General features: G+C 33.7%; 2 protein-coding genes across 11 annotated transcripts in view; both read left to right on the forward strand.

Annotated features, from left to right (window-relative positions):
* Positions 1–11,228, forward strand: part of LOC143047992 (sperm-associated antigen 17-like) — a 43,037-nt gene extending 31,809 nt beyond the window's left edge. For 9 of the 10 annotated variants that reach the window (XM_076221386.1, XM_076221391.1, XM_076221394.1 and 6 more), the window contains 13 exons: positions 4–145; positions 457–1,336; positions 2,078–2,241; positions 3,057–3,262; positions 3,784–3,922; positions 5,082–5,183; positions 5,545–5,691; positions 6,474–6,581; positions 7,966–8,108; positions 8,525–8,785; positions 9,256–9,400; positions 10,229–10,369; positions 10,831–11,228. In XM_076221386.1, the coding sequence (XP_076077501.1) occupies positions 4–145; positions 457–1,336; positions 2,078–2,241; positions 3,057–3,262; positions 3,784–3,922; positions 5,082–5,183; positions 5,545–5,691; positions 6,474–6,581; positions 7,966–8,108; positions 8,525–8,785; positions 9,256–9,400; positions 10,229–10,369; positions 10,831–10,841 (2,589 nt within the window). In that variant the 3' untranslated portion in view covers positions 10,842–11,228. The remainder of the gene's footprint in view (positions 1–3; positions 146–456; positions 1,337–2,077; positions 2,242–3,056; positions 3,263–3,783; positions 3,923–5,081; positions 5,184–5,544; positions 5,692–6,473; positions 6,582–7,965; positions 8,109–8,524; positions 8,786–9,255; positions 9,401–10,228; positions 10,370–10,830) is intronic. The other variant, XM_076221395.1, reaches the window with a different exon arrangement.
* Positions 11,229–16,127: 4,899 nt separating this feature from the next.
* Positions 16,128–20,139, forward strand: LOC143047994 (transmembrane protein 135-like). Its single transcript, XM_076221398.1, has 4 exons — positions 16,128–16,397; positions 18,318–18,441; positions 18,772–19,250; positions 19,631–20,139. Exons 1-4 carry the CDS (start codon positions 16,237–16,239, stop codon positions 20,094–20,096), a joined length of 1,230 nt encoding a protein of 409 aa, XP_076077513.1. The 5' UTR covers positions 16,128–16,236; the 3' UTR covers positions 20,097–20,139.
* Positions 20,140–25,001: the final 4,862 nt, after the last annotated feature.

Here is a 25,001-nt window from a genome sequence, read left to right on the forward strand (position 1 = left end):
TAGACCATGGCAACAAGAGATGATCATGTGATGACAATTAGTTATCCAGATGGCACCACTATAGTGGAGCATGCTGATGGTACCCGTATTACAACATATTACAGAGAAAATCAGATAACTCGCAGTGGAGAGGAATCTTATGAAGGTAAAAACATAACATTTGTTGATACCTTGAGTTAGTTAAAGATCATTTGCATGTCAACTTTTGGCTTATGGGTCTATAATATTCTTTTCAAAATGTATAAAACAGTACTCTTAATAAAAATAAGATATGGATTGATTACCAATGAGACAAATCTCCACCAAGGACTAAAGGATTTAGAAGTTAACGACTATAGTTCACTGCATGGCCTTTAACAATGAGCAAAACCAATACTGTTTAGTCAGCTATTCATTATTTCTTGAATTAAGAAACTCTTGCAAGATGATGCTGATTTTATGTTTCTCTATACACAGGTGAAGAAAAGGAAATAGAAGTCCAGACCATCAAGTTTGTAAAGGTCGAGTGTCCAGCCTATGCCACAGTAGAATTTAACAGTGTCACCAGTGAAAATCTGACCATATTTGGTAATGGTACAACAATCAATGTGTTTCCAGATGGCTATTACATGCTTCATCATTACGACAGTGGTCGGTTAGAAGTAGATACCGAGGGAACTGTAACTTATTACCCACGACCAAACAAAATCACAGAACAAATGTTACCAGAGAGAGATTTACAATATGTGTTACGTCATAATGCAGACATTGTTATTGAAAGTGTTGACCTTGAAGGTAATGTGTTTAATGTCAAATCTAATGGGGACTATGCTGTAATGACTGCCAATGAAGATGACTTGTCGGATACCAGTCAGGATGAAAGTCGAGCGGACAAGAGAATGGCTTCTTTTAAAGAACATGCTCCTCGCTTTTTCATATGTCACGCTGACGGAAGTGGCACTGAACTGATGCGATACCAGGACGTGGCAGAATATATAAACAATGCTGAACAAAGTCAAGCCACAGCTGTTTTACGTGATGATTTACCAGATTATCCTGGAGTTCAAGGAATTACAATTCTAAAACCATACGTGGGTGGTCTGTCAGATGTCTGGTTTAAAAAGTATGACCAGGAATCTATTATTCCTCAAGGTATTAGGAGCAGAGATCTTACAACACTTCCTCCTAAAGAATTCAAAACTCCTGGACCTAAATATGGAACAACTCTTGGTCAAGGATTAAATGTTGGAACTGTATCTAAACAAGCAGCTAGGATACCAATTCTTAAATGTCCCAACAAGTTAGAACTTAGACAAATAATACAGTATAAACCTGTGTCTAATCAGCTTAGAGATCAGTAAGTACTTAAATAACACAGAATAACACGGTATAGCACAGCTTACAGATCAGTTTGTAATAAAAAAAAATTATAGCCCAAATATTGTAAATGGTGAAATTTAGAATTAACTACCGGGTATGAGTCATAAATATTGAGGAACTCATTAATACATGTATAGAGCATTAGTTTAATAGAACATCTGATAAACATATGTCTCAGTATTTTCTTATATATCGAGTCAGTTTGTAGCAAAGGCTCACACTCAAATTTTTTCAAGAAAATTCATGTGGAATTGCTTAATACAAAAATAAAACGATGTAATATGATTGCCACTGAGACAGCTCTCAACAAGAGACCAAATGACACAGAAATTAATAACTATAGGTCACTGTACAGCCTTCAACAATTATATAAAAAAAAATTCACCAATTCTCAACTAAAATACAAAAATACAAAAATATCCATAAAAATATACTGAAGTTAGTTACTGAGGATTTATTATTATTTGATAAGTATATATACCTTTTCGATTTTGTAGGTAAAGGTAAACCATCAGTTCAAATTTTTCGACAAAGTTTAAATTTTCTATAGTCTTATATGCAGGATTTTGCAAATCCACAAAAAACCAATTTTCACTCAATCATGAGAACTGTTACTCCCTAAAATAAATTACGACAGTAATGAGGAAATTTTCAATTTCAATTATGAAAGCTGCAGTTTTTTGATAATTTAAACTAATTTGAATGTCTTGAATTACAGATTACAGGCTGGATTAAAGGATTATGCTGAGTATGTTATTAATAGAAACAAAACATCAGAATTTATGCAGCCAGTAGATCCTCGAACTGATGAGGAGAAAATCCACGCTGCTGATTTACAGGAAATGGGTCTCCACTCAGCTACCAATCCACAATTTCCACCAGGTAAATTGAATTTTTGAAAGAATAAACAAAATATTTCTTAAGCTTATGAAATAGAATGTTAACAAAGTATGAAAGGGTTATAGTTAGCAAAAGGTCCAGGTATTCAATTTATATTTATCTCTGGTGGGTTGTAAGCTGACTTGTAATTTATTTAACAACCAAGATAAATACTCAATTCTGACTTATGTAAGTCACATAAATAGATTAGGTTTGGAATTCACTACTTCTTCAAAATCTGCGCAAAAAGTGGTATTTGAAACCAACTGACAAGTATAGATTATCTGGTTTTCTACAAATTGATATCATAAAATATCAGCCACAATGTAAATCTTTTAAGCGAGTGAAAGCAGCTGATATTACATAATATCCAGATTATAGTTACTGGTCTTTTCCCCCCTCCACAAGACAGTTTTACATTTGCTTGATAACGTCTCTTGATAATGCCTGCTGTCGTCTCAAAGCTGTGATACGAGAATTACAGAGTGACTAAGCAGGGTGATATAGGCATAGGGAAGGACACTAAGCAGTACTATTAATTGGCAATACTTCATATGATAGACTTCTCACCCTTTTATTTAAACAGATATAGTTGGAATTTAGAATACCTTAAATCAAGGATTTGTAGAGTTAAAGCATATTAAAAATCAGAATAAATCAAAATTACAGTATAAACGGCTGTAAATTGACTAGCATTTGAAACTGAACATAATGACAAAAGCTATTTCTACATCTCTATTTACATTTATACCAATTTGTTTTAAGAATTATTAATCAGATTTAGTTTATCTATGTAATATGTTTTTTGTTTGTTGCAGAGGTTGTTAAAGATATATATGAAAAGGCAATGACTCCTCCTGCTCCGAGTCCTCCACCAACACCGACCCCAAAAAGGACCAAGGCAGATTGGGAGAGAGACCAAAGAGAACTGGCAGAGGAGCAGGAAGGAAGAAATGCTCTCAGAAATAAGAAAATACCAGTCTATTTTGACAGTGAATTTGGAAAGGCTTTCTTATTGTCACAGGTGACATCTTGTTTTCTCCAGGCATCAAGCTTTTTCCACCTTTAAAAACTGACCACTATGAAACAGCCCAAAAACAACAACAATCAATCTTGTACTTAAAAAAAATGTTTTGTGACCATCACAATTAAAATCACGTTCTTTATAGAATTCCGATGGAAATACTTGTACTTGGATTTAAACTCTTAGGTTTAAGACAAATTGTTAGTTTATGACATTTTGAATTATGACATCTTATTTCAATTTTTATTGTGTGTGGACCTAATTTTCCAGTATGATTTGTTACAGATATAGTTCAAGGCCACGTGTATCAAGTCTGTATAATTTCCTAGCTAGGAAGGCCAAGTGAATTTTTGAATATCTTTTCCTATAATAAATTATTACTTACCTCTATTTAAATATTTAAAGTAAAAGTTATTTAGTACAATGTGTTTTAATTGGATTGTTATTCCAGACCATGTAAGAGTGCATTTGACCAAATCCTTCCATTTTATAATTCTTATTATATACACTCTTTATTTCAGGCTAAAGATGTTGATGAGATTTTACAACAACTGTCAGAAGATCCAAGGAAAGATGGAACCCAGGCTGTCAGGGGAAACTCCTTTAGTCATAGTAATAAAGACCAAGTCAGCCCAGCTAACAGTGCTCATCCTGCTAGGTGTAAGTACTTAGTAAACTCCTCTAGTCATAATAATAAAGACCAAGTCAGTCCAGCTACCAGTGCTCATCCTACTAGGTGTAAGTACTTAAACTCCTCTAGTCATAGTAATAAAGACCAAGTCAGCCCAGCTACCAGTGCTCATTCTGCTAGGTGTAAGTACTTAGTAAACTCCTTTAGTCATAGTAATAAAGACCAAGTCAGCCCAGCTACCAGTGCTCATCCTACTAGGTGTAAGTACTTAAACTCCTCTAGTCATAGTAATAAAGACCAAGTCAGTCCAGCTACCAGTGCTCATCCTACTAGGTGTAAGTACTTAAACTCCTCTAGTCATAGTAATAAAGACCAAGTCAGTCCAGCTACCAGTGCTCATCCTACTAGGTGTAAGTACTTAAACTCCTCTAGTCATAGTAATAAAGACCAAGTCAGTCCAGCTACCAGTGCTCATCCTACTAGGTGTAAGTACTTAAACTCCTCTAGTCATAGTAATAAAGACCAAGTCAGTCCAGCTACCAGTGCTCATCCTACTAGGTGTAAGTACTTAAACTCCTCTAGTCATAGTAATAAAGACCAAGTCAGTCCAGCTACCATTGCTCATCCTGCTAGGTGTAAGTACTTAAACTCCTCTAGTCATAGTAATAAAGACCAAGTCAGCCCAGCTACCAGTGCTCATCCTGTTAGATGTAAGTTTCATCGCCATCCTATGGAAATATTTCATGGATACTGAAGAGGTTTAATTAGTATTAACCTTTTTAGCTTGTGAAGACGTCATTTATTATCATATTGAAATTGAATTAGTCGAGATGATATCAAACAATCTTCAATTCTCACACATTTCTGCGAATATTTAAAAATTACATCATTTGGAGATGATTGTCATTTCTTTATAAATTGTCCTATTTTCATTCTAAGTAGAATTTATTTGTACTGATTATCCTTCATAAGGAGTTAATGTAAGAACTGCCAAAGATATTTGTTTTGTAAAACATCTGTTAAAAAGAAAGGCAATTAGGGTTTATAATTCTTTATTTCACAGAAAATTCACATGCAAATATATTTATACCTTAGCAGTTTGCACTCTGTGTGTCATTTTTTTATACATCTATTAAGGTATAGGTTGCATTGGTGTTTGTTGCACACACATATTATTTTGGTTTTTAGCACTAGAAGCTGTGAAGTCAGGTCAGAGTGATCGATCAAGTGCATCCCCAGGAGAGACCCTCACACATAAACCAGGTCCTGGTACCCCAATGTCATATTCAGGTACATTCTTTATACCGTATAGTTTATTTTAGATGCATTTTCACTTTAAAGGTTCACGTTTTAGCAAAATATAACAGCTTAATACATTTTGTTGCTCAGTTTTCTTTAAATGCTTTATTTTATTATTCTATAATCTATATATATATATAGCTTATTCTTTTGTCTTTTAAAAATACCAAATTGAAGATTTTATAAATGCAGTATATACATATTATTATGAATGACAACTACAGAGTATTTCTACAGAAAAAAATGTATACCGGTAACTGCTCAAAAATTTAAAACCATTCCAATTTCAACTTTACCTGAAAATTCTGTTAAACAGAATATCCCTGTAAAATGTTCAAACATGACTTTGTAGTTTACCCAGAGACAGTGCCCTCTAGAGGAGGAATTCGCCCAGGTAACCCAACCCCTGCACATGCAGCAGGTCAAGGGTCACCAGCACCAATCAGACCAGACAATCCAACACCAGTTCATGCAGGAAAAACTGTGGGTGGTCGCCCAAGTAAGTCAAGAAAATAATAAGTTTCCCATTTATTGAATAAGAACCTAATTCCTGAGTTAAACTTCACAGAAAAAATATATAAAAGCTTTTGCCACTGCACATTGCACTATAATTTCACTTGGTACAGGAACAGATTTTCACACATATATATCTATATTATAGTAGTCTTGAGAATTCTTTCCTATTGATTGTCAATATTCTTAGTATGTATTTTGATAGATTTATTACTTTTAGTGCTGCTGATTCATTATTAATCGTTGGATACCAATTTTTGTGATTTTCGTGGATACTGACGAACCAAGAATCCAAATGTTCAACTACATTTTCTACAGGATGTGTATGCAGAGATTAGTAAAACCATGAAATCAAATACCCCCGAAAATGCAAGTTTTCCTCAATCCGCGAAAATTGATACCCACTAATATAAATAAATCCACAGTATATATAATCTAAAAGAGGAGCTAAAGGTACCGGATGGACATTTAAACTCATAAATCAAAAATAAACACACCTCTGTGGCAAGAGATGAAAAAGACCAAAAGACAAACAGTATACAAAACACAACATAGAAAACTAAAGTCTGAGCAACACGAACCCCACCAAAAACTCAGGGGCTCCTGAAGGGGGAATTGATTCTGCTCCACATGTGACACCCATCTCAGATTCCACCAACTGAATACAGCACAAAACATTAACTCTTGATTCGTAGATGAATAAAATAAACTTATTAATTTCAATTTGATGAACTACTTTGTCAATTGTTACCATTTTGTATATTACAGCAAACCCAACCCCAAAGCAGGCAGGTGGATTAGATTCACCTTCAGATCTACCATCCCAAGTTGACTTCCCTGCAGTTATAATGGAACATCCCACACTTGAAGAGGGCTGTAAGTGTCTAACATCCATGTTTATTGAATAATACACTTTGACTTAAAAACAGACAAGTCATTGTATGTTTAGTTTTTCAAGTATACTTCAAAATTCAACAATTTTGATGTGAGAAATGTATTTTGGATATGTTAGCTAGTGTAGAGTAGATGTTTTTATTCTCCAATCCTTAATAGTAGTTGGGCTATATATTTTGTGGTATGTAGGTTCGAAATCCTGTTCATTTGTCTGGCCTGTATCAGGTTAAAAAAATTTGGTGAAGTTAAATTACCATAAAGTTGAAGTCGCATCAACTTTAAACATAATACACATGTTCATTATGATGTAAACTTTTAAAATATATGCCAAATTATGGTTTTGACACAAAATTCACAGTTCACTTAAAAAGGAAAATGAAAATGCAAGCAAACATGATGTTCTTTTGACACATAATTCTTGTTTCTTTTTCATTTATTATTCACCAACTTTATCTGCCATAAAATTAAATAAAGCATTTTTTTTATGCCCCATTTATAGGCATTATGTTTTCTGGTCTGTGCGTCCATTCTTTTGTTCGTCCGTCCGTCTGTTCATTCATCCGTCCGTTTCTCCCACTTCAGCTTAAAGTTTTTGGTGGAGGTAGTTTTTGATGAAGTTGAAGTCCAATCAACTTGAAACTTAGTACACATGTTTCTTATGATATGATCTTTCTATTAATTTAAAATTAGAGATTTTCCCCCATTTTCACAGTCCATTGAACAAAGAAAATGATAGTGCGGATGGGGCATCCATTTACTATGGACACATTCTTGTTTTTTGTACTTTTACAAAATCAAAGCATTAAACACTTTGTCACAGACTAAAATATTTGTTATGCAAATGCCATAAAGTCAACAATCTCAAAGTTCAGTTCAGTGATAGTAAAGTCAAGCAACTTGAAATTGGTATATTTTTGTTAAATATTTACTCATCCTTTGTCTGGTTTGAACTCTAAATACTGTTGATTAAGGTCTTCCAGAAAAGTATTTCAAACTTTAAGGAAATTGGTATGTTTCCCATTGGTTTAATAGTACATTTACTTCTTTACCTTGTATTTCTGAAGAGTATATTATACTATGGGATCACTATAATTCATGGGATACCAATGTTCAACAATTTCATGGGTATGTGTCAACCACAAATTTAAATGTTCAACGCAGAGCATATTTTCTTGTGCTATAGAAAAAAAAAACCACACATATTTAAGTATCCAATTTTTCCTTCAGCCACAAAAAATGTTATCCACAAAGTTATATGAATCCCCAGTAGATGATTTATTTGGTAGCACACTTTAAAATAAAAATGGTTCCTTGTGAGATTTATATACTTTTTAATTAGAACCAACATGTATAACCTACATTACAGATACTCAAGATGAGATTGGAAATGGAGAGAGAGAGGCATATATGATTAGAAGTCTCAAAATGGATGTGACAGGAAAACCTCGTAGAAATCCTGTACCAGTACCTCCTAAAGGTGGAAAACCAGGGGCTATCCCTAATAATAAGGTAGGATTTAATCTCTTAAAGGTGAAAAACCAGGGGCTATTCCTAATAATAAGGTAGGATTTAATCTCTTAAAGGTGGAAAACCAGGAGCTATCCCTAATAATAAGGTAGGATTTAATCTCTTAAAGGTGAAAAACCAGGGGCTATTCCTAATTATAAGGTTAGATTCAACCTCCTAAAAATGGAAATGAGGGGGAGGGGCTCTCCTTAATAAAAGATAAAATTCTAGACACTATGCTCTTAACATTATTTCAAATAATGTAATATTTACATGAAGACTTTTTTGCATCATTTTATTTATTTTGACCTGTGTTTTAATAACTTTAATCAATAACAGCCAGCCTTATTTTTTATGAAGGCTTCCAGTATTCTATGCTCCTATATTAAAGTACTAATTATAACAAATTGTTTTTACAGTTTCAGATGGTAGAGGACCCTGTGAAAAGGAAAGTGAAGAATTCTTTAACAGTAGGGTCTTCTGTAAGAGGACAGATGGAGTTAAATCAGATGAAAGGACTAATTCTGTTACCACAGGAAGTTGACTTTGGGGTTCTTAAGGAAGGAAATACATACAGTTATACTATTCATTTGAAAAATACTGGTGTAGACTCTGGTCGATTTAAATTAAAACAACCACCACCGTCAACAGGCCTCAGAGTGGTCTACAAGCCAGGCCCAGTGAGTTTTCATATGTACCAAAGCTAGCTATACTTTTGTTAACATGATATAAGATACTGAAATATAGCCAAAATATATTCAGTTAATTTGTTTTATATTTATTTGCATCTTTTAAAAATATGAATATTCTCAAATTTTCATTCTGAAAAAAAAGTACTAAGTTATGATATTGTGGAAAATTGTATATTACTTCAATTCAGTAGATAATAAGATATACTATAATGTTTTATGTGTAAATGTTAATCGAACAATCCAAGCTTGGAGGGTGCAGTGATCTAGAGGTATAGGGTATCACATCTATATTCATAAAAGGAAATGGGGGGAATACACCAATGAGTAAGCAACTTAAATAACATCCAAAATACTGAAAGGTCAAAGAACTAAAAACAAGAATCAGATGTTGTTAAAATTCGAAAAGCTGTGAAAGGCTAAAAATGATGTCAGCTGTTAATAATTTATATTTTCTACAGATTGCAGCGGGAATGAAGACAGAACTGAACCTAGAGATTTATGCCATAGCTGTTGGTGTGGAAGGAGAGTCTGGGGTCGGGTCAATAAGTCATGAACTTGAGATCGTCACGGAAACAGATGTTTTATTTCTACCTATATCAGCAAATATCCTTTTGAAATAGTGATACATATATATATGTACCACTTTACAGTGTACAAACTGTATCACATTTGTCCAGGCTTCATCTTTTTATTATTTCATTAGTATTAAATTTCTTCATATATGTTTTTGAATTTTTTTAGTTAGGTTTGAACAATAAAGCTTCCAACATGAAGAAAAATTTAACACAGATTTCTTTCTGACTTAATGTAAACAAATATGCAAAAGATTATATTGTAGAGGCCTTTTATAGTTTTATCTGAACAATACATGTTGTGCTCTTTGTTGAAGGCTTTGATTTGACCTGAAGTTGTTCACATCCATGTTCTATGTTCTATTATTGAAAGTTGTCTAACTGGCAATAATAGCTGACTATTTTTGCAGCTTTCTTGAGAAGATAATTAACAGGATTATAGATTGTCGCAAAAATCTAAAACTTGGATCTTTCCTTGTCTTATTACATAAGTACATTTAAAAAACGCAACATTAATTCGCAGCGAAATTTGGCTAGAAAGGGGTAAACATGAAATAAAGTTTCCAACAAAATATGTTCGTTTACCGTATATGTTATAGATTCCTGAGTAAAAAGGCAAATTTTAAATGTAAATGTTGTAGTTTCTACCTGAGTAAATTGAGATTTCAAACAGAATATTGACATTACTTTATTGGACAGTTTAGTTAATGTCAGCTATTTAAAAATGTATACTGAAAATATAAATGTTTTTTTTATTAGAAATGTAAAAACCTTATTTACTGGTTTTGTTTAGAATTTTAATAAAAATCAATAAATGCCTCTAGATTTTTGTGATATGATTCTCCTTAACCCTTATTACCTATTTTAACTGCATATGAATTTGAGAACAGAGAGCCAAACAGTCCTAAGGGAGGTAAATCTCCAGGAACAAAACTGGTTTCCCTAAAACCACCTGCATCATCTGGTATTATACGTCCCAGAAGGGATCAACTAATTTCAGGTACCGTTACATAAAATTTAGTGATTATGATAATCTCAAGGCAAAAGAATTTACAAAAAAGTTGTGTATCAGTTTAAACTTTTATTTATGGAAATAGCAAAATATCAACAATTTTCTTGCAATTAGCAATTGTCTTGTGAACACAAAAGATGATAAGGATAAGAAAGTATGCAGGACCCAGTTATTTCAACTCAGACCATCTGTTCACCAGTCTATTTTTTTTTTAAAGCAAAACCTTCAAAAGTATGGGTAGTACCAAAGGTTAAATTAAAATTGTGAGGACATGATGGCTATTTTGTACAGTGCATTCTATGTTACCCTATTAAAGAAAGAATAATATTGTTATACAATCTTTATTTATATCCTTAATAATTGAAATATACAGTGTTGTTTTGAACCTTCTAGTATACATTTTTTTCTGCCTGAAGTAAAAGTATATATTATATTTTTTGTTATTTTAGGTACCATTTAGACTAAAATCAAAGTTATCCAGATTCCGTCCAGTGTTTGTGATTTTAACAGTGATATTCCATCCTGCCTCTAAAGATCAGAATTTTATATGTATCTTAATTTATGACTGTATGATATCATGGATCTAATGCCTCTCTTCATTTTATCAAGAAAAACTGTTTTTTTGTTGATTTTTAATGATACTGAAGAGAAAAGTTGACTACTATGTGCTGTGATAGAAACTTTATATTTTATAAACAATTTATTTACATGAAATGTTATTTATTGAGATAAGAATTTGAGTAAATTTCCACTTTTTTTGCTTGTGAATAGAGTTATGAGTAAGAGCATTTCATGAATGGAAATTTATATCATATTTGTGATATATTTAATAAATTTATTATGTCAAGTCTGATTTGTCTTTCATTATTACAGAATGAAGTTCAACATACTTGATTTGCTTGAATTGAACTTCATTTTAATGGTTCATTGATCAATATTTAGTTGTTTTTTGTAAAGGCTGTATTTCAATAACTATAATTAATAGGTTTATAGAATCATTGGGAATTGAACAAAAGATTTGGAGTATATATGTCAATGAAGCAACAACTCAATGACCCTCCCCCTTTTCCCCCTAAAACAACAGACTTCTAGAGGTTAATGGTCTTGGACAATGAAAGAAGGGTGTCTATATAAAAATAGGAGATGTGGTATGATTGCTATTGAGACAACAAACCACTAGAGGTCAAATGAAGTGGATGTAAGCAATTGTAGGTCATCCTATGGCCTTCAACAGTAGGAAAAACCTATACCGGTACCTCATAGGCTGCTATAAAATGCCTCAACATGAAAAATGTGAAACAATTCAAACGAGAAAACTAACAACGAGAAAACAAACAACCTAATTTATAACACATTTGTTTACAAATTTATTTATTTTTTTCTCACATGAAACAATGACTAACACTGAATCATATCCTCCTAACGCAAAAGTAATGTTTTAGGGTTATACATATACAATATGTCATACTTTTAACCACACATAGTTTAGTAAGTTGTTAATTTTTAACAAATACTATCAGAGATTGAGATCTGTTGTTAACAACAAATTCTCAAAAGGAAAAAAAGAGCCACAGAATAGATTTCAACTTGGGACAGGTACATTAACATGTGTTGTTGGGGGTTAAATTAGTTTTTTTCTTACCTGAGTTAAAAGCCACGAAAAGCTAGACATAGGGATGCTAATCAGGTGGTTGTGAAGTTAACCATTTGATAATGGCTTAAAATTTCAAAAGGTAGAAGACCTTGATGTATCATACCTTGTAAATAAGACCCCCCATATTACAAAGTTTCTGTTCCTGTTTCAGCTACTGGTTAAAAACTGTATTTTATGGTCACTTATAACATGCAATAGCATAACAATATTTGGTATATGGGATCTATGCAAGGTCTAAACGTAATTTCTAATTCATTTAATTGACTAATGATCAAGGTTAGTTTTGTCATGCATGTCTCCATCTGATACTAAAGATGGATAATTTAATTAACCAATCATGGTGCCAAAACTTTGAGCTATACAATCAAATGAATTACAAAATAAAGCATAATAAACAATAGGTCTTCTGTATTTTGTGTATGGAATGATGGTAATGTGTACATGTCTGTCTGGCAAGTTTGATATGACCTTGACATCATTTTCATGTTTCATTAGTCAATGTTAAGTTACCTTGGTTTTGCTTGTTTCTCAAATCAAATTTATATCCAAAGCATACAATAGGTTATCCAGTATTTCTGGTGCTATCATTTTAATAATTTAATTTTGGATGTAACATGACTTCTGATTGGCTGACTGTGTTGTCTATCAGCTCATAGACATAATTTTGTCATGTGACTATGACGCCATCAATGTTTTTCATGATTTTTTCTGGCTTGAAATGGAATTAAGAATTAAACAAGAAGTAATTGTAACAGGATGATGTTACCAAGTCTCCCAAACAAAGCTCCCATAACTCGCCATTCATATGGTCCCATGTTCATTTGATTTGATTTTTTGTCCCATACAAAAATGTATATGGCTTACGGGTGGAAATCTCCACCATTTACAAGTATTCAAACAGAAGGGGGTGGTAGTGACCCCCAGGGAATTTACCTACATTTCATTTGATTTGTTTTATTGTCCCATACAAGAATATATATGGTTTAGGGGTGGGGATGTTGACCGTTTACAAGTTTTCAAACAAGAAGGGGTGGGGTGAGCCCCTGGGGACTTCCCTTTTATATCATTTCATTTGTTTTATTGTCCCCTACAAGAATATATATGGCTTAGGGGTGGGGATCTGGACCGTTTACAAGATAATAGCAAATTCTCAAATTGAACAGGGTAGGGGCGACCCCCTTGAACTTCCCTTTAATTTCATTTGATTAGCCATAGTGTCCCATACAAGAATATATATGGTTTAGGGGTGGGGATGTTGACCGTTTACAAGTTTTCAAACAAGAGGGGGTGGGGTGACCCCATCTGAACTTCGCTTTTATTTCATTTTATTTGTTTTATTGTCTCCTACAAGAATATATGGTTTAGGGATGGGGATCTGGAACGTTTACAAGATAATAGTACATTCTCAAATTGAACGGGGTGGCGGTGACCCCCAGGAACTTCCATTTAATTTCATTTGATTAGTTTTATTGTCCCATACAAGAATATATATGGTTTAGGGGTGGGGATCTGAACCGTTTAAAAGATAAAAACTAGAGGGGGTGGGGTGACCCCCTTGGGATTTTGTTTTTATTTCATTTCATTTGTTTTATTGTCCCCTAAAAGAATATATATGGTTTATGGTTGGGATCTTAAACGTTTACAAGATAATAGCACTTTCTCAAATTGAACGGGGTGGGGATGACCCCCGGGGACTTCTCTTTAATCTCATTTGATTTGTTTTATTGTCCCATTCAAGAATATATATGGTTTAGGGGTGGGGATCTGGACTGTTACAAGATAAAAGCATATTCTCAAATTGAAGGGGTTGGGGATGACCCACCAGCGACTCCCCCTATATTTCATGTAATTTGTTTTATTGTCCTATAATCATTTCTGAAGATTTCATGTATCTTTCACTTACAGTTTTCAAGTTATATTCATTTGAAAATTTTAGAAAATAAAATCCCATAGGGTTCTATAGTACACCCCTCCCTTCTTTCTGCCCCCCAAAATACCTCTTAATAGACCCCAATGCACAAACGAAAGATTGATGGCTCACCTAGACACATTAGTCTAGCATTCTATGAAACCCTAAGTTAATCTGACGAAGGGTTTTGGAGAAACGCTGCGGACAAGTTCATTTTAATGTGGCGGAAGAAAAAGAAAAAGATATAGATAAAGAAAAAGCAAAAGAAGAATAATAAAAATAAGAAGAACTGAGCAAAAACAATAAGTCTCCAAACTTTGTTTGGGAGACTTAATTATAAGGAATTACTAAAAAAAATTCTGTCTATTCGAATAAACATAAAAAATCTGGTGCACACCTGCAAGATGAACTACTGAACTTGAACCTTACTATATGTGTTCACTTGACAGAATACACAGAATTTGAACCTTGCCATAGGTGTAATTTTGACAGAAAACACAGAACTTTCATCTTACCATAGATGTACTACTGATAGAATCCACATAACTTGAAACTTACCATAAGTGCACTACCGACAGAACATACAGAACTTTAACCTTACCATAGATGTACAATTGACAGAATACACAGAATTTGAACCTTACCATAGGTGCACTACTGAGGGAATACAAAGAACTTGCACCTATCCAAAGATGTACTACTGACAGTATACATAGAATCTGAACATTACCACAGGTGTACTACTGACAGAAAACACAAAACCTGAACCTTACTATAGGTGCACACATGACAAAATACACAAAACATGAACCTTACTATATATCTAATAATGAAAAAATACACAGAACATGAACCCTACCATAGATTTTCTACTGATATATTACCAAGAACTTAAACCTTACCATAACAGTACTAATGACAGAATACACAGAACCTGAACCTTACCATAGATGTACAACTGACAGAAAACACAGAACTTAAACCTTACCACAGCAATACTACTGACAGAATACACAGAACTTGAACCTTACCACAGATGTACAACTGACAGAAAACACACAGAACTTGAAACTTACCATAGCAGTACTACTGACAGAATACACAGAACTTGAACCTTACCATAGCAGTAATACTGACAGAATACACAGAACTTGAACCTTACCATAGCAATACTACTGACAGAATACACAGAACTTGAACCTTACCACAGCAGTACTACTGACAGAATACACAGAACCTGAACCTTACCATAGATGTACAACTGACAGAAAACACAGAACTTGAACCTTACCACAGCAATACTACTGACAGAATACACAGAACTTGAACCTTACCACAGATGTACAACTGACAGAAAACACACAGAACTTGAAACTTACCATAGCAGTACTACTGACAGAATACACAGAACTTGAACCTTACCATAGCAATACTACTGACAGAATACACAGAACTTGAACCTTACCACAGCAGTACTACTGACAGAATACACAGAACCTGAACCTTACCATAGATGTACAACTGACAGAAAACACAGAACTTGAACCTTACCACAGCAATACTACTGACAGAATACACAGAACTTGAACCTTACCACAGATGTACAACTGACAGAATACACAGAACCTGAACCTTACCATAGCAATACTACTGACACAATACACAGAACTTGAACCTTACCACAGCATTACTACTGACAGAATACACAGAACCTGAACCTTACCACAGATGTACAACTGACAGAAAATACACAGAACTTGAAACTTACCATAGCAGTACTACTGACAGAATACACAGAACTTGAACCTTACCATAGCAATACTACTGACAGAATACACAGAACCTGAACCTTACCATAGCAGTACTACTGACAGAATACACAGAACTTGAACATTACCATAGATGTTCTACTGATAGAGTACACCGAATGTTAACCTTACCATAAATGTACTTCTGCCATAAATGATAGTAAGCTAATGTAAACACCTAGTTATTGTACTCTTCCAGTAAACAATGTACTATTTTTATGATAACAGAAACTCTGTAGGCATCTACATTTAGAAAGACATGTAAAATGTATCCACGTCATCGTGTCCGGGTCTAACATGGGATCTAACCGGTTTCAGTGTCTGTCCCTCAGGGGTTAAAATAATCATGTATATATCATGATTTGTATAGATCTATATTTTATGGATAATATTTTCACGTGATAAGCGTTATCAGGGATTTCTGTTTGACGATAGATAAAAAGTATGACCATTTTAATCATTTATTTACAAACTAACAACAAAAATGGACGGCGATGAACCTCAAGAAACCAGACAACAGAAAAAGGCACGTCAACTGACGACACAAATCGTCAAACGATTCTGTAAAGGTTTTGGTAGTGGAGTTGTTCTTTATGCTGGTGTCAAAGTTGTGTCGGCATTATTACGGAATCCTTTTAGGGAGAGGTTAGTAAAAATAGCATATAGTTCCGCTTGCTAAAATGGTCCATATATAGTTATTCAGGTAACCAGGCAACTGTTATGCTCTTCCAGCCTTTACTCTTTTTTTTAATTGCATTCCAAATAACATACTAGTATGCTCTTCATCTTTGTCAGAGATATATGAATACTATATATGTCTCAGTCTTTGTAAACTAACTTTCGTATATATTTATGAGTTCATTTTTGTCACGCACCTGCATGAAATATTTGCCATTGAATGTTAATCAACTAAGCAAGCAACCATTCATCAGAGCAGAGGATAAACGTCAATTTAATGTTACTAAAAGCGAGTTAAGGGCCAACACATTGTCCTTTCGATATAAATATAGTATAGACATATTTTATTAATTTAATTCAAGTTAAATAATGTACACAATTTGTCATTTATATATTTATAATACAATTGAATAATTAATAGGATCTGGAAACAAGCTGTTAACTTATAGCTGGGAACAGGATATCAATATATATGTTCTTGCTTATATTAATCTGTTTTCTAACTTACATGTTATATTAATCCGTTTCCGTTTTCGATACATAAATAGAAGATAGCGTACTGTATTTCAATCACCAAATCGGTTGCTTAGAGTCTACACAAAATCAGAATACAACTGAGACTTGAAAAGACATGTCATCAACACAAATTTCCAACAACAAAAAAGCACAATCAACGTCTCTAGGTTCCTGGTTTGGGACTGGCACTTCTATATCATTGAGGCGTTCGACTAGGTTGCCAGTATTTATAAACGTCTCAGTTAAAAGTTATCGACAAACATCGATACAAAAACGCTTACTAGTATCATAGATGTAATACATCTATGCTAGTATCTTAGTATAATTGGCATGAGGCGGAGAGTTGAAACGCCGTTCGGAGCGGATATTCCCCCGATTAAGGGAAGAAATGGTATCAAGGCCTCGGCTTGTCAATGGAGGGGGGATTATTGTAAGGCGTAAGGCGATGGGTAGTCTTGATGTGCCGACCACTCACCAAAAAAAACCCCAGATTTATGTTTAAAACAAGACAGTGAATACTATCATTTTATATTAAATAGTTAGTTACGGTTTACATGTTATATCGCTATTTTAGAATTATTTGTTTACTGGTTACAAACATAAGAACTTTAGAACCTCGTTAATGTTATTCCTTAGTGTAGGAATTCATCTACTACAAACATTGTAAAAACAACCGCTTAAAGGGGTACTAGCTGTCAAAGTCGTATTCACCGAATTGACCCAAATTCGCATAATTGATTTATAACCATGTAAAACATTTACTCAAATTATAAAAGGTCTAAAATAAACAATTTACTAGGTATGAGCTCGATAAAATGTAGCTTTTTAGTGTATTTTAGTCTGGACGCCATCTAATTAACTATCGAGTTGACCTTGATTTGTACCTTTAAAATGGTACACCTTAAAAAAAATGGTACAGAAATAATACCAATAGTGATCTTAATTTTCCATGTTTGAATGTAATATTTTAAAGAGATTTGATATAGACAAACTTTCAAAATGCTGAAAATGTAACGATGTAACTAAAAGTCTGTAGTACTATTTCAAGTACAAATCAAGTACTATAAAATACAGGTTCCTAAATATTACCATAATTTTGGAGTAACAAAATAGTACTGAATTTTAAAAGTAGATTTCCTGTACTACAGAAATAGTACCTATGCAAAAGAAGTTGTGTATACAGTACTTAGAAATAAAATAAACAGAGTATTCACCTATAAAACGTCCTTAAGCAATTATGCGTTGTTTACTATTCATTGTCGTACAAGAGTATGTATCTGAGGTTTTATTTTATAAAACACCCTAAAGTAATTATGCATTGCTTACTATCCATTGTCGTACAAGAGTATGTGTCTAAGGTTTTATTTTCAGAATTCCAGGAGTTCTAAAAGAGATAGCATCAACTGATTGTCTTCGTCTTGCTGGATTCTTTGGACTGTATCCAAGTGTGTATGAACTTGTCAGAGAGGTGCTACAAAATATTCGTGACAAAAAGGTAATAGTTTCGACTGAACTGGAGATAATTTAAAAAAAAAACATTATTGAAACTAGTCAAAACGATCTATGATGTGCAAGTATAGCTGGTGTTAAAATAATTTTGAGTACTCCCTTTCAAAGTTATCGGAGTTTTAGTTAAATTAAAAGTACAGAAACATCTATTGTAGTTTCTAAATACATTGTCTCGCTGCATTGAAGACCCATTGGTGGCTTTCGGTTGTTGTCCGCTCTTTGGTCGGGTTATTGTCTCTTTGACATATTCCCCTTTTCCATACTCAGTTTTATTAAAAACAGAGGTTTATATTCATGATATATATTTTACTTCCAGGATGGTTGGAACAACTGTATAGCAGGAGGTTTAGCAGGATTAACCATCATCATAGAGGATCCTACCAGACGACAAGTTGTAACCTTGTTTGCCATTGCACGAGCATTTGGCGCCTTGATATCTACACTCGTTGTTCGCGGCAAAATTCCATACATTGAATACAGTGAAACGCTGCTTTTCTGTCTATGCTGTGGATTCCTCGTGTATGCAGTGGCTTTAAATCCAAGACTTTTATTTACAGGGTATTACTACTCAGTTTTGAAATGGTCTCGGGACTATACGGACCAGAAATTGAACACTCTTTTCCGCAACCCAGGAGAAAAATTTCTGACATGCACTGAGGTTGGACTACACAAAGACTCTTGTACAAAGCATGCCATAAAAGATTTCTTTCACAGCATTCCAGCATTTGCAAAATTATATTTCCCGATCCACTTAACGCCAGTGGTGATATTTAGAAGAAAACTGTTCCTGGAAAGGTATATTAGGTTTCCTTAGTTTTTAATATTTTGAGCTACCAAAAGTAAGAAATTGTCTCACCATTATTTTGTCAGACGGTTTACCGAGTTGTCCTACGAAGCTACCTAAATTAATCTTCATTTACGTATCAAGCGTATCTGACCAACCTATAAAGGGTTTACAGTGTAGATGATCTGAGAACAACATACTTTTTTGTTTTATATATACGAAAGCTGTTATTTAATATGAACTTATATCATTTCAAAGAAATGCTACCTATGTTCGTTAATAAACATTGCACTTTCAATTTAAGTAAAATCCTCATTTAGTTATGATATACAATGTAGTACACTTGGTAAATGGCTTGACGTATTTTCATTACTTTTCTTTATCATTTCAGACCCAAAAGAGTGTTGAAGTCTTTGTTGAAGAATACGGTGTTCTCGACTGCTTTCCTAGCAGCTATGGTGATGCTGGCAAAGTATGTTATATGTCTTCTACGAAACTTCCATCAGCGACCGCCACCATTACAAACCCACGTGCCTGTTGTTGCTGGTCTGGTCTGTGGACTAAGTGTACTACTTGAGAGAGCCAATAGAAGGAAAGAGCTATCACTGTTTCTGATTCCCCATACGTTGTATGCTCTATATCAGTGGGGTGTGCAAAGGAAACTCATAAAACATGTACGTTACAGTTCCGTTGCATTTTTCAGTTTGTCCATGATTTCCGTTATGCATGCGTACGAGCGAGAGCAAGACTCTCTATCAATGCTTTTTAATGGACTTCTTAAATATTTCGTTGGTGAAAGGAACAATCTTATAGAAAGGCCGAAAAGAACAAGAAAATTCAGTGAAATGTTTGGTTAATTTTGCATGTCGATATCTTAACTTAAGAAAAAATAGAAAGTAAAACCGATATGTCTTGTTTGAAAATAGAATTTAACAAATTAGTAACTATAGTTATGCCACTAACTAAATTAGGAAGTGGATCTAAGAGAATAGTGAAATGTGATAGAGCTGTTTTTTTTGTATTTTACATTTTGCATTAATTAAGAGTTTACGCTATTCTAATGTATAGATATACATAAATTAATCATCGGAAAGTGATGATTCTATCCATTCTATCCAACATATTAGATGTTGGATAGAATGAGCTAGGCAGCACTCTCGAAACACATATAATTAGTAAATTACCATATTGGTATTGAACGTCTCTGTTGACTGCTGTTTTGAATATAATTTAAAAAAAAAAATCACAATTAATATTTTATTGAGAGTCAGACAACCGGATAACTTTTAATCAAATGTGACCGAAGTAGTATACTAACATGACTTCATGAGAAGAAAATATTTGCCAACAGACTCATCTCCTATTTTCAACTGACCACTTTACTAGCTTTCTATTTGAAAGACAAGACAATTTTTAAAGGTATGATAACGAATGACAAGGTATTATATCATGGTTTTATTTTTTGTCTGTTAAATTACCATATTCCGTCTATATTAGAATGAACAGGCATACTAGACCATACTATTTTGCATACTAAACTCGCCTTGGATTGCTTGTCAACAGCAATTGTTCGATTTTCATTTTTCTCTCTTCTCAAACTTCAAAAGTATTACGAGTAGGAATTATAAACAAATGATCCCACATTTGGTAGCGTTGGCATGGGTAGGGATATTGAGAAACATAGATGTATACTGATGTAGCAGGCAGTGGCCTTAAATTGGTGTCATCAGAGACATATAATACGTGTCTCTGGTATCATGTACCAAGTCTTGTTTTTGATCAAATTATCGGAGTTACTTTTCTTTGAGTGTTAAAATTACTTTGTGGTTGTCTAAATCGTTAAGCTGGGATATTTTACTTTTTCCGGCGTTTCAAATATATAATATGTATTATAATATTGATGTATTAACAGAAGTGAGTTTTCAGTGACAGACATGCCGGCGTATAGAACCCTCTTATCATTTTCTGTATATTGAGGTAACTTTTAAAATGGAGATCGATAATTGTTTACTCAGTGTTTATATTAAATGAAACGACAATTATTATGTGCAATATTTTACGTCTAAATAAAAATACTCAGAGCTTCCAATCATTTCGTTGTATTTTCATATTTCCTAACTTATGTACTTTTGAGTTTTTTTTATTTTCACATACACTTCCCGCACCTATATCCTCTTGGATGTAATATCGAATTTCCTGTGTTAACAGCAGCTAAACGACACACATAACCAACATACATTTTGGGGTATATAAATCTTCTGTGAATTCATTATTATTCCTTGGATACCAATTTTCGTGGGTTTCGTGTGTACATATGAACCACAAATTCAAATGTTCAACGAATAGCATATTTTTAATAGGCTTTGTATACAGAGATTGGCAAAACCACGAATTCAACTGAATATCCACGAATATGCAAGTATTCAGCAATCCACGAAAAATGATACCCACGAAAATAAATGAATCCACCGTAATACCAATAAAAGCATCATTAGTGAAGCCAGTATAATATTTTTTGTTAACTTAACTACATGTATTCTTTCTATAATATTTTGAGTGGATATGTCTAAATATAGGTATCACTTTTGTCAATGTTAAGGCTGTCTTGTGTATCAAAGTAGTATCAATAAGTCAACAGTTTGTGTTCTCTTGATCATATTAAATTCCCAATACACAAAATAGTCATAACTGCATAAAGATATAAGAAGATGTGGTATGAGTGCCAATGAGACAAATCTCCATCCAAGTCACAATTTAAAGTCTGTTTCCTTCAATAAAAATAAAAGTATTTGTTATGGTTAGTTTGATATAATTTATGAGGGAAAATATGCTATTAAAAAATGCCTAGTGTATACAAGGAAGTTCAAACCAGGCTTTTTGTGGGAAATCACTCTGACAAATAAAACCATGAAATATGCGAAAAAAGCAATCAGACGAACCAAATACTTTCAAGTTGGTATTTTTGGCTACTTCTCCACCTAGCGTGGAACATTAATGTGTCCAAGGATGTTCGAGTTTTTGGTATCACTCTGAATTACCACGAAATTTGAGGCCGGAAAATCACTTTGAAAAACCTTGAAACTTATGGGGATATCACTGACAAATAAACAATGCATGACATTAGTGATCATTAGTGGTAAAGGCAATCTAACAATACAAAGATTTTCAAGTTTGTATGTTTTGCTACTTCTTGACCTAGCGTGTTGCTTTTAGTTGTCCAATGTGTTCAATTTGTAGGAAAAGAACTCTGACAAACCACGTTTGTGGGGACATTTATTTGATAAACCATGACAATCACTATAACAAATTAAAACATGAAATTTATGGGAAAAGCTTTCTGACAAACCAAAGACTTTCAAGTTTGTATGTTTTTGCTACTCCTCCTGCTTATCTAGCGTGCAGCATTTCATGAAGAGTACGGACTTTGATTCAGGTTACTGTGACCAGGAAGGTGACATGTAGTTTAGTTGTGAACTGTTACAACATTAGCACTGAAAAATCCCACGTACTTGTGGGCCGATATGCCATTACCATTTCATCTATATGAATATGCATGTAATACTTGCCGATGTACATTTAAGTCACATGTTTTCACATAAGGCCTGATCGAATAATCACATTCACATCTTTGAACAGGTTTGGTCCTTAGAAAAGTTCTGGTCAACAACATCAAAACTTTAAAATTTTGGGCAAATACAACCTTCATTTCTGATCATTTGCATGCTTTCCTACGCAGGGTGGACCCACTCACAGTCTTTCCTATGCACGATGGGCCCACTTGCAGGTTTTCATGTACATAAGATGGGCCCAGAGATAGGTTTCCATACGCACGATGGACAAATTTACAGGCTTTCCTGAGCACGATAATCCCACTTGGAGACTTCCCTACACAGATGTACCCACAGTATATATGTATACAGTTTTAACACTGCTTTGACTTGATCCTCTACATTTTCGTATCATACACATTACTCGAAATTATCGAACTTCCTAGAATTTATTACATTTCTTTATTGGTTAGTGCACATTTTATCACAGCCAAACATTGCTTGTTTTTTTTTGTATCCAGTTTTCCAGAATATTGAACAATTGTTTTTCCATATTTTTTTTATGTGTGTTCTTAATGATATTTATTGTTTCTCAACTGACTGAGGAAATATGGGTTGTGTTGGTAGTCATTTGTTACATGTTCCAGCAAGGTCTGTGGAGATTTAATTACGTCAACATTTTGGTCAATTCAGGATTTGGTGCTGATGTCAGGTTTTACATGTGTTGAATCATGGATATTTAAAAATTATAATATGGTATGGACTCATATTTGCTATTCTAGAAAGCATGTTGACCTCTAGATCACTGATCAGTGATTGTTGGTGCTGTCTAATGGGTTTACCATTCTTTTATTTAGAAAACACATGTCCCATTTTCAGTCAGGTTTCTAGTCTTATCGGAACAAAATGATCTCATTTGTTCCTTCAATAATAACACATGCAAATGTTGATGCTCCTTAGTGCTTAAGTAATTCTACAGAAGACTACAAGTTTGTTGAACATCAAAACACAGCAGTATTCCTATCAAATCACATGGCTAAAATAGGAAAGAGGTATAATTGACAATAAGACAGCTACCAAATAGCAACGAAAAATAGCAACTACAGATCACCCTTTGACCTTTAACAAATAAATAGAAGTGTAAGGTAACCAATAGAAGGCCTGGAGATAACAAAATATAAAACAATTCAAAACAGAATGCAATCAGCCTTATTTTATGAAAATAAACTAAAAACAACTTTGGCAGATATAAACCAACCACTTCTAGACTATAGTCTCTTGCCTTTGGAAAAGAACACAAGTAATGTGGTGGGGTTAAACATGTTTTGTAAGTGTAAAAATCAGCTGAAATGACAAAAATACCCGGCATTCTAAGAATTAGTATTACTGAAAGCTAGTTCAATGCCCAACTTCAATGAATAAATAGACCATGTTTTGTCAGTACACCTGTCAGATTTATTGTAAAGACATCATAACGAATTTTGGGAAAGCATGAACTTTTGCAGTTCCAAAATACAAGTGGCAACTGGTTGCAGGACCATTTTTACCGACACTGAGTAAGAACTAGTGGAGATAAGATTATCACATCATGTTTTGTGTATTCATATCTTTAATTGTGTTATTGAAACAAGTTGAAATGTGAGCTATTGCTTACTGATACCTCCTAAATTTATTTAGTTTATGAGTGATGAATGTGGAAGCTCATCACATAGAACAGAATGCTTACATGAAACCAGACACCAAATGTCAGGAAGCTCTAATTCCTAGCTCATGAGAAAAGTTCAGCACACTATATAAAATGCTTACATGGAACTTGAAACTCTTGTTCTTAGTTCCTGAAAAAATGTGCATGCTCGCATCATCGTGAAATGCAGATTTCTGGATGTTCTGATTTGTATTACATAAGAAAAATGTTACAACCATGTCAAGGGAAAAGACAAATGTAAACCACTATACTTCTTCCTTTGAGCAAGAGAATAATTATAGGTAATCCTTTAACCATGCCCGAAGGTATCATACTACTAAATATAATTTTCCATCATTAGTCGATTGCTTTACTTCATACTGACAATCTTTCAAGTTATTAAATAGTTTTTTGTGCTTGCTGTTTTTTTCTGTTAAAATAACCCTACACAGTCTGGTTTCTTTTTTTTCCTTTGTCCTTCTGTGGTTGACTTTTTGTTGTTTTATATTTGATTTATTGTATATGAATGT

The sequence above is a fragment of the Mytilus galloprovincialis genome, chromosome 10, assembly GCF_965363235.1.
Source record: "Mytilus galloprovincialis chromosome 10, xbMytGall1.hap1.1, whole genome shotgun sequence".
NCBI classification, from domain to species: Eukaryota; Metazoa; Mollusca; class Bivalvia; order Mytilida; family Mytilidae; genus Mytilus; species Mytilus galloprovincialis.

Excerpts from the sequence above, each read along its gene's own strand:
- LOC143047994 (XM_076221398.1), top strand. The coding sequence starts at position 16,237 with ATGGACGGCGATGAACCTCAAGAAACCAGACAACAGAAAAAGGCACGT. Across the intron at positions 16,398-18,317 it reads CGGAATCCTTTTAGGGAGAG|AATTCCAGGAGTTCTAAAAG; the intron begins GTTAGTAAAAAT and ends TTTTATTTTCAG. Across the intron at positions 18,442-18,771 it reads AAAATATTCGTGACAAAAAG|GATGGTTGGAACAACTGTAT; the intron begins GTAATAGTTTCG and ends TTTTACTTCCAG.